At 36.2% G+C, this 10,536-nt stretch overlaps 1 protein-coding gene across 1 annotated transcript; it reads left to right on the forward strand.

Annotated features, from left to right (window-relative positions):
- Positions 1–4,253: 4,253 nt before the first annotated feature.
- On the forward strand, positions 4,254–10,217 carry rpl34 (ribosomal protein L34). The gene is made up of 4 exons (XM_088632097.1): positions 4,254–4,402; positions 5,381–5,480; positions 8,495–8,598; positions 10,088–10,217. Exons 1-4 carry the CDS (start codon positions 4,338–4,340, stop codon positions 10,170–10,172), a joined length of 354 nt encoding a protein of 117 aa, XP_088488223.1. The 5' UTR covers positions 4,254–4,337; the 3' UTR covers positions 10,173–10,217.
- Positions 10,218–10,536: the final 319 nt, after the last annotated feature.

A 10,536-nucleotide genomic window follows, 5' to 3' on the forward strand; every position in this document is an offset into this window, starting at 1 on the left:
AGTGCACACTAAACAGATAATGTCATACCATACTAAACCTTGTTGTATCCCAGCACTTTCTAATATTATGCAAGTACCTTTATAGAATGTTACAGGATAATGGGAAAATAATAAAATCATGTAAGGTAGATTAATCAGACTACCACTCCTGACACATTAGTACTATCAGAATTACAACAATACAACAAACTCCACAATAAGATTTTCCAAATTATTCAATAAAACAAAAATGTACATTTCAAGCTACATCTAAAGTGCACCAAATACACAATTGCTGTAGATTGTAGAAAAACTCATGTTGAGTTGCTTCTTTTGAATTAATATTTTGAACCATCCACTAAATAATGAAATAAGTAATTGAGTAAAGGGGAATGTACGAATCAAAGAAAATAAATCAAATAGTAGTTGGACCCCCAGCTACCCCAGTTTCTCAGTCTTGTTAGTGCTTAATCGTACATCTGTTGAATGCTTATGTTTCTGCTTTACTGCCATAAAGAGAGGAAAATGATTGGGAAGACATTGACAGGAACATTGGAATTTTTAATATTTACAGTGACCAGAGTCTCAAATGTCCTACAGACAGACACATTTACAAATTATTCAGAACTGAGCACAACTGTTTAAGTAAAAACAATGAACAACACCACAGGGTTCAGGTGATCTTTTCACTGTTGAACTACAGTATTTAAAAAGCTTTCTGTAGTGGTGGACATACTGATACTTATTCATCGTTAATTAATTAAAAGGAGCTCCAGATCATGAAGAAATGCACCAACAATGCTTGATATAAAAACAAAAGAAAAAAAACAAACTATTTTTTTGGAGAGGGAGTTATCTTGTGAGGTTAAGTAGAGCAGGATAATTTATCTGGAAATAAGTTGCAATTCTGTCCAAAACCTAAAAAAGCTTCAATTTAAAAGAACTTTAAAGTTCACTAAATTTCAAGTTACTCTTAAAAAAGTTGAAAAGGTCTTAAAATGCTCTAGTTTTAAACATTTTGAATAAAGGCTGCCTGTACAACTAGCGATCAATACAGTAGATTTGAAAACAGAATTGTACTTTAAATTCCAGAAATTTGTTGACAACAAAGTCACAACTTACTGTACAAGTTGTATATGACTGAAAAACATTTCCTTTTCTTTAATAAAAAAATGTTCCTTTAAATCAATTTTATAGTTCAACTTAAACAATTAGACAGTAAACCAACAGGTGTAGGAATCTTTAAGCTTGGAACTAGAAAGTTCTGAATATCCAGGATATACTGAAAGTTATGCATACAGCATATTGAAATTACACCTTTAACACAATGAATTTGAAATTTGAAGGTATGAAATTGATTCCTTATGTTATATGTAATGCCTAGATTTTTTTCTATAGAATATATGAACCACTGTTTTAAAAGAGGAAAACATCAATGAAAGGCGAAATAAAATGAGTTCTACTAATAATGGCTTGGAAACAAGTGGGTGTTTATTTCAGATGAGAAAGTAAAAGGAAGGGAAAAAACGTTTTGGCTGTTGAGCTTTTTTCAAGGTGAAAACATTTTATTTTTAGCCGAGTAATTAACCTGAACTACAAGTTCATGTACTGATAATTCCAAGTTAGCCAGTTACAGACGTCTAGGGGGAACTAGCAGTAATAAATTACCATTGGTCAGCTTTTTCTACAACTTATCATTCCATTCAGTTACATTCAGTTTTTCATTTTTACTGAACTGTTTTAAACTATCAACTTAATATGTGGTGCTTTCTGTACCAAAAATCTGTGGTGGAACAGGCTGAACTTACATTCTTTAAAATCCCTACATTTGTTTATTACACATACTGTATTTTTACTACAAACTATTACCTCTACCATACAGCTCTTGCGTTAACAATAAAAGGAACAGTTGTTATCTCAATTAGCACATCTCTCAAGTCATATAATGTGACAAACGCATTGTTATCTACATAATATTCATCTAGATATTGCATTTTTATTATGTTACTATGGTTACTATGGTGAAACCAGATTGAGAAGGGAATAACAGGCTGGAAGAGACTTTGTCAGACTTACTAAAACAGATTTATTGCTGTTATTTCTACAATGGGTGTGCTAGTCACTGGGAAAGGTAGCTAAGACCTAAGAGAGATAGAGAAAGACATCTGGAACTGACTTGATGCAAAGGAGTCTCTCCCCATTTTTATGGAGGAAAAGGTGGGAAAGGGTTGCTGGATCAGTCCACTCTGAGGTGTGAGGAATGTTACATTATTTAAAAATAACAGAAGCCAATACCTACCAGTTAACATTCCTAAATAGGGCAGCAGATGCAGAGAGATACAGAGATGATACAGAGACCATTTGATCTGGAGCTATATATATACTGTATGTAAACACTTGGGGGTGGTGTTGTCAGTTAACTGTTATGAACAGCAAAAAAATACAATATGTATTCAGGAGGCCCCCGAAGTACATCAGCAAATGTCAAGAATGGTTGCCCCTAAAAGCAGGGTATTTTAGCTGTAAAATTCAATTTGAGCTTTATTGTACTCTTTGGAGAAATTTGTTGAAAAGCATCACCCCTTAAAGAAACACTGGCTGTTCAATGCAAAATTAAGGACAGCATAGACCCTGACATCTGTTGCCCCTACACCCATTTTTGCTCCGTGACGCAAGCAGTGTGTGACAAAATTCTGAATTTGGAGAATGACAAACACGTCATAGTAGCACAGTTAACAGAACCGGAGCTCATGAGGTGAATTTCACAATCATTTGAAGTCTTTGTAAAGGAAATTGATTCAGAACACAAGTATGTACTTCCCAATTGTGAGGTGTGTTGGCTAAATCATGGAAATGTGCTCAAACACTTATTCGTTCTCTGAATTAAATTAGAATATCATGTCATAGAAGTGTAAAATTGTATTTGAACTCTTAATGATCTTGGTTTGAAGTTGCATGGCTGTCTTACAGACGTAAAAAGACTCTCAGGCAAAACTGAAGCGGACAACTTCACGGAGTAGGCGCACTGTCTCACTTTCCCTTCTGAGATGGATTGAAAGAAGAAAGTGTTACGGTACATTTCCTTGAGATATTATGGAAAACTTGACTTGTTGAACTTGACAATCCAATGACAGGTTTTTCAATTTCATGTTACATGCAAGTGAAACCCCACTGTTTGACAGCTCCTTTATTGCCAGTGTATCTAATGTGCCTGCTTCAGATTAACTCTGTTTGAAAGGCAGCATAATTCCCAATTAAATGTCATGTTACATGAGAAGAATGTGGTAGAGTTTTAACGAGTAATGAGTACCAAAATGTGCAATTTAAGGAAACAGTAAAGCATAACATCTAAGGACAAACTATCAATAATGAAACTGAACATGCCCAAACTGAGAATCCACTTGATAAATTACCACCTGTATGGTGTGTTTGACAGATGATGATATCACACCTTGTGCCTAGCTTTACTGGTTGCTAAATAACAAGCTCATAGCTGTCACTAATTCTCTAAGTAACATTTTTTATTTAACATTTCTCTACCTTCTCTTAAACGTTTTTTGACTGTTTTTAAAGAGGAAGTTATATGCTACTAGATACAACACAGCAAATTCATAAACCTTAAAATATAACGTGTCACGTTTTAAACGTTTTAAAAACGACTATTTTATTCGGCTTCCATATGTTTTTGATCTATGTGGCCGAGTCATGCAAAAACTGAAAAAGCGAGCACTACTGTATTTAAGTAAGAAGCGCATTACGTAATGTCCCGTGTTGCCGTACAACATGTCCACCTCCGTGGTGCAGATCCTTTTCCGGTTCAGAATAACTTCAACTTTCACCCCATCTTTCTCTCTTTCTTTTCCGGTTGCGCTGCCATCAGGTATGGTGGTTTGTGTCTCGTCGTGAAAATACTTTTAGGAATCTATGTTAATCTGCTGTCAGGATTGTTTTATATATACCTCTTTTTGCGAAATACATACCTGCTAAGGCTTTAAATAAGGTTTTGTGTTATATCTGTAGGATTGACTCTTGTCAAGTATTAGTTTTAAATAAAACCCGGACTCATCCAAAAAGACCTTTCTGGTCTCAGTAGAAGGCCTTAGGAAACATTCTGTATTTTTATTTCTTATGGGATTATATGGTTTGTTTCGTAAATTGATATAATTTTTGCTACCTTGATTTATGAAGTAGTTCGCTAGTTTTGAACTTGTAGTCGCAGAAAAAATAGTTTAGATGACAAGATATCTGGTGTTCATGTCCCGTGTAGTTGTACAGACTTGATTTAAAATGAGTGGGATGCACTGCCCTGTTTTTTTAATGAAACTAAAATTATTTCTTTTTATCTCTTCAGGATAAACATGGTTCAGCGTCTTACGTACCGTCGTAGGCTGTCCTACAATACAGCCTCTAACAAAACAAGGCTGTAAGTGTGTTTTATATATTTATATCATATGTATTTAAAATCTAACGGTGTTCACAATTAGTCGTATTATGCTGGACATAGACTACATAAGACAAGACGGATATCTTAAATGTGTATGTCTAGTTTGAATGAGAGAAAGACTTCTGTTGATGATGAAGTACCAGTAAATAATGGTTGAAACTTAAGTAGAAACATGCCAGTCCCTTACGAATGCTTCGTGCGTTCATCTGATTAGCTAACGACCAACTACACATTATAGTTAGTATGTTACTTGATGGATTTGTGGAATTCTAATACATTTTACATAGAGAATTATTTTTTTTGGCACCTATGTTTCTACACGGCTATCAAGTCTTTTGGTGGGGCCCAGTGTTAGTTAAGTCTGTACAATTTGGTATTAGTGTTTGAGTTCAATCCTTTGGCACGACAGAGTTACTGCCTTGCAGCACTTGAGTTCTGGGTTTGACTCCAGACTGGATGCCTTCACCAGGGTGTTTGCAAGCTCAGTGTATTTGTGTGGGTCGTCTTAGGTTGTTCCCATCTCCTACCCCAGTAGAGAGGCATGCTGTGCAGGTTAACTGGCATCTTTAGATATCCCCCTGTATGTGTGTGGGTCGCTTCAGGGAACTGGCATCCCAAACAGAGTGTAGAGCGTACCTTGCACCCGTTGTCTTCTGTGCAGTTTCTGCTCTCTAAGGGTGATGTGGTTAATCAAAATGGAATTTAACTATGGCGCTTGAGGCATCTGATTTGGATTTATTTTTCACTTAATTTAGACGTTTTCTTGTGTTATTGAAGGATTTGTTAACTTGGGATTGAAAAGTAAATCAAAGATGTCGTGCAGCTGAGTGTACGGTATGAGCCCAAATCAGGAGACAGGAGCCCTTCGAGACCAGAGCTGACAATCTGTAACCTAGCACAGTGACATTGATTATAGTGTTGAACACGTGGAATCACTGAAATTTCCTCCTTTGACAGGTCTCGAACCCCTGGTAACCGCATCGTGTACCTGTATACCAAGAAGGTGGGCAAAGCACCCAAGTCTGCCTGTGGCATCTGCCCTGGAAGACTGCGTGGTGTAAGTATACCAGACGCATTCTTACATAGTTACCGTTTTCATACGTCTTTCAAGTGCACAGTGAAATCCTCTGCATTTTTAAGGCATTTCAGCTTTGTGAGAAATTATTTGCCGAGTAAAATGTCACGCGTTTGTGTAATGTATGGTTTTCCATTGGTAATTGTTGGGAGACATGGTTTTATTTTTCAAATTGCTATTTCGGTAGACTGCACCAGCCAAGGTGCGATGAAAACCACACAGCTGTCTTGGGAAATTGGTGTAGCCAAACAGTTGCCTCTTTTGGTAGAAGCAGTCCAGAGCTCAAATATCCAAGTAGTTGTCAGATTTTAGTTAGAAACAGCATTCTGTTACCCGACAGGTGTTTGGACAGAGGTTTAGGGCTTTCTTAGCTGTTTTTAACCCACTTCATTCCTACTGGTGCTGAATCAATTGTGCGTAACCCTGAGGAGCTCTTGACCAGGCGCAGCGCTTACATTTGTAATAGAGGGTACAGGATGTAGGATTTTTACCTCACTAGAACCCTTTACTGAGTGAACCACCCAGATGCCTAATTTACAGTTGTGTAGCCGGAACTGATTTATAGCCTTTTGATTTAGAGTTTTCGGGTTAAGGTCTGGGTCCAGTGGAAAGGTTTGTTTAAAATATTCCATAATCTAAAAAGATTTGGAATAAATGCTGATGTATTGATGTCACACTTGTGATTGAAAGCAGCTCTCCAAAGAATACAGAAACTTGCACACAGGATAGGCTGATAATCTCGTCATTGTAGATTGTTTGCAGAGACAATTGGTAATGGTTGGTTGATAATGTGTTTGATTTGATATATTAATTATATGGTTTTAGTTTTAGAAATGTTTACAGGTAGTTTTTGAAAAATGACAGTTTAAAATGATAAACTGAAGAAATGGCAGATTTGAGTTGATGCTTCAAGCTGACGGTTATACTTTGTTTGATGGTCTAATTCAGTGGTTCTCAAACTTTTTGGACCAAGTACCACCCCTGATCTAACCAAAGCATCCAGGTACCACCTACAAGTCATCTTCTCATAGGAACCCCAGAAAATCTCAATAACCAACATGAGCGCTTGTACACACACACACACACACAATAAATATTATAATAAACTTTATTTGATATAGTGCTTTTAAGGTGGCTTCTCAAAGAACTTTACAGAAAAAACAGGAACAACAACAATTAAAAATAAACAATATAAAAAGCACCATTTCAGTGAGAGGGGTGAGCCTGTGTAGTCAAGCAAAGCAGATGTGAATTCATCGGTTGAGCTTTGATACAATTCACAGCAGAGTCTAATAGGTTTTAAATCGTCAGGCATTTTCTTGACTGCCAAGGCCTTGCAGTGGATACTGCAGTGCGTCCACTTCATATCTGGAGCAACCTCTTTAATTCGTGCAACTACACCGCTGTATCGGCTTGTCATCGCTCTAGCACCGTCTGTACAAATTCCGACGCATTTTATCCAGTTGATGCCATTCTCTTCGATAAATTCATTCAGAAACTGAAAAATGTGCTCTCCTGTAGTTCCTGTTGGTAGCGGCTTACAGAACAGAAAGGCCTCGTGGGACATACCCTCAAACTTGTATCTAGTGTAAATTGGCCAAATCAAACACATTCACAGACTCATCTAATTGCAGTGAAAAGCATCTGCTCATCTTAACGCGTTCTAACAGTGTCTAACAGTCATTCTACGAGTGACCGTGTCTTTCAGAGGGGCCAGCAGGTCGAGCTGTTTAGCAGCCTTTTCTCCATACAATACGTGTCAGCTCTTTTTGCCAAGGGTAAACAAAGTTCTTCACAAGTAGTGTGAGGCTTACCTGCTTTAGCTATCCGCAGGCTTGCATTTTTCCCCGTTTCTGTTTCAGAAGTTCGTCTCAGAAGTTAAAAGAAGTTTTTATGTAATGTGCATGGGAGCGAAACACAGAGACACTCTGTGTATTTTTTTCAAATTAACCTGGAACAGAATTTAAATATTTTTCTGTTATCATGCTTTGTGTTTTCACAAGATTGCCAGTGTTCCTTAACCATGCACATTCTCCTACCTCCCTATTTGCTGAGGATAACTTTTTTAAAATACAATTGGTCACTTACGTTCGTAGTATGCATTTCTATGCTATCCTGTGCTTAAAAGGTTGGCATTGCTCCAAAATCACGCACATTCTCTTACCTTCCTATTTGCTGGAGATAACTTTTTAAAATACAATTGGTCATATACGGTTGTAGCACGCATTCCTATAGAATGGTATAGAATTACATCGTAGCTCTTGTGTCCACTCAAGTATTAGCGCACACTGTATTGTAGTACGTAGGCTGCGTATTGGACACGTATTAAAATAAAAAATATGAAAACCCTTCCTGATTTTTCAGTGCGCACAAATTTCCTGGCGGTGCTCTGTGGACCACAAGTAGTAGGCATACCATAGTGTGAGAACCACTGGTCTAATTCTTTTGTTTGTAAAATTGTTTTAAGGACTTTGGTTATTGAATGAAAGTGGTCAGCATGCTTCAATTTTTAACAATTTCTCTAGTCTACAGACTTTAATCCTTAACTTTATTTTGCTTTTTAGACTGTATTATTGACCATTTTGTATTTGTCCTTTATATAATATATTAAGCGGTGTTTGTGAATTGGGAAATCTTCCAAGAAATGTATGTTAATAAAATGTAAACAATTACAGTTTGTGTTGAGAGTGCTGATATGATAGGTGATGCATTTGTAGAAAAAATCCCTGTATGCAAGTGCTACGAGGAACACTCACTTTTAAAATGTTACAGAATTGAACATGAACATTTCAAAGTGTTTTTTCTTGAGTATAGCAGTAATACTGCTCCTTTTGATCACAGTCTTTACCTTGGTGCTGGTTTGTATTTTGCCTTGGGTGTGCAGTTTGAAGCTTGTATCTGTTAAGTTAAATAGTAGGTTTACAACTGACTTCAATTTCTGCAGGCTTTTCCATTTACTGTACTTCTTATGTAGAATTTGCTTTTCCTTCTTTTAGGTGCGTGCTGTTAGACCTCAGGTTCTGATGAGGCTCTCAAAGACCAAGAAGCATGTCAGCAGAGCTTATGGTGGTTCCATGTGTGCAAAATGTGTGCGTGACAGGTAAGGTGATAGGAGTGTTTGCTTCTGTTAACATTTTTGTGTTGATCTGAAAATTGAGCTTTTTTAATGTAGTGACAAGCCTACAAGCCAATATGTTCTCACACTTGGGCTGGAGTTCAAAGTATAATAGTATTAAGTATAGGGCTGGGCGATATGGCCAAAAACATTATCACGATAAAAATGTTCATATCAGTCGATATCAATAATTATCACGATAAATGTCAAATCGTAATTTCTTTCAAGTTTAAGGCAGATTTGTTCTTGTGAGTGAAAGTTGAAGAAACCAGACAGTTAATTGGTAAAATAAACAACTTTTTATTTTAAGAACACAACAAACACTTGCCAAACAGCAGAAACATTAAACAAATCTGTTAGCTGCCTGGTCTGCAACATACACGCGCACTCGCTCAGTATTTTGTGGGCATGCGCATATCATAAACATATATATCGAACATTTATCGAACTTTTGTTAGAATTATATCGAGGTAAATTATATCGCGATAATTATCGTTATCGAATTATCACCCAGCTCTAATTAAGTATTAAAGTAATCAGTAAGTGTAGTCTCATGCAAATGCATAGCATCTGGTATTTTAAAGGAAATTGGTTACCCTTTAGAATTAAACTGGTGGTATTGTAAATTTAAAGCTTTTATTTTAATAAGAATGAGAAACCTTGTAAAGACTACAGTTTTGAATACTTGTCCTAACTTCAGAACACCTCTGTAAAATACCTTTTTTGGATGTTTCACATAGGAACACTTCTTTTGTAAAATTGTAATTTGTGTATTGTTTGCTTAATGGTCATTAAAGTTTAATTTCATACAGGTCTGTCTTAAGTAGCTCTGGCAGTTTTGTGTAATGTGATCTTTACAGGAGACAATTCAGAAGCCAATAGTGCTGTTTTATGGAATGATTTTGAATCTATAAAAAGTCTGTCAATACTTGTCCCCTCTTGACTTAATGATAGATAGCTTGTCTGCTGTGATCATAATCTCTTTAGCGAAAGCTGTAGTTCACAGAAATATTCCTGGGTATCCAGTCCAGTTCCTAATTGTTTCACACTTGCGACATTTTATTGTTAATGAATGACTAGACAGCAGATGTGGGACATTAGTTAAAAGTTAAAAGATCTGGAAATTCCTATCCTTTTAAAAAACCTTACTATTTATTACATTTTATTTACATTCATTAAAATTTGATATCTGTGATAGGTTATTCTCAAGAGTTCGGGATTGAAAAGCATGACCCTATTAAACCCACTGCTGAATACACGATTTAGTCTTTTCCAGTTTGTAAAAATGCCTAATTTAATATAGAATTTTTAGTTTTTCTTGGTGTGGCTGTATTCTGTAGGAAAGCTGCTGGTACAATTAAATGAAGTGTTAAAATTCCTCTTTGTCAAGGACTTTTAATATGTTCACTAAAGCCGTCAATAATTGAAACCGTGTATAAATCCTAATTTAACTATTTGTGTTCTATTTCCACAGAATCAAACGTGCTTTTTTAATTGAGGAGCAGAAGATTGTTGTCAAAGTGCTGAAGGCACAGGCACAGAGCCAGAAGTCAAAGTAAATGTCTGTATTTCTAATGCCACAATAAATAACTTTAAAAAAATAACCATGTGGTCCTTCTGTTGTCATTGGTTTTTTTGTGGTTGGAATGTGCAGTATAGTAAGAATTCTTTGTACGCTATTTATGTTTTTTGTAGGTGATACTATGTTTTTAATTCAATGACTTACAGTTAAGGGGGTAATTCTTTAATACGCTCTGACACCATTAAACAGGTCTCTATCTTTGGGCCTGGAAGAGCCTCATTTATGCCACTCAAGAAATGGCTTTCTGACTGACATCTTGTTCTGGATTGAAATTAAGTTAATTTCAGTTCATGGGCATTTGAAGTCCAACTTAATTGCAATTAGATCAATAATTGATCACA

Source organism: Lepisosteus platostomus, chromosome 1, assembly GCF_059453375.1.
Source record: "Lepisosteus platostomus isolate fLepPlt1 chromosome 1, fLepPlt1.hap1, whole genome shotgun sequence".
NCBI classification, from domain to species: domain Eukaryota; kingdom Metazoa; phylum Chordata; class Actinopteri; order Semionotiformes; family Lepisosteidae; genus Lepisosteus; species Lepisosteus platostomus.

What these genes read in the sequence shown, in the direction of transcription:
- rpl34 (XM_088632097.1), top strand. Translation starts at nt 4,338, where the DNA reads ATGGTTCAGCGTCTTACGTACCGTCGTAGGCTGTCCTACAATACAGCC. An exon ending in GCCTCTAACAAAACAAGGCT is followed by an intron (nt 4,403 to 5,380) that starts GTAAGTGTGTTT and finishes CTCCTTTGACAG; the next exon opens with GTCTCGAACCCCTGGTAACC. An exon ending in GCCCTGGAAGACTGCGTGGT is followed by an intron (nt 5,481 to 8,494) that starts GTAAGTATACCA and finishes TCCTTCTTTTAG; the next exon opens with GTGCGTGCTGTTAGACCTCA.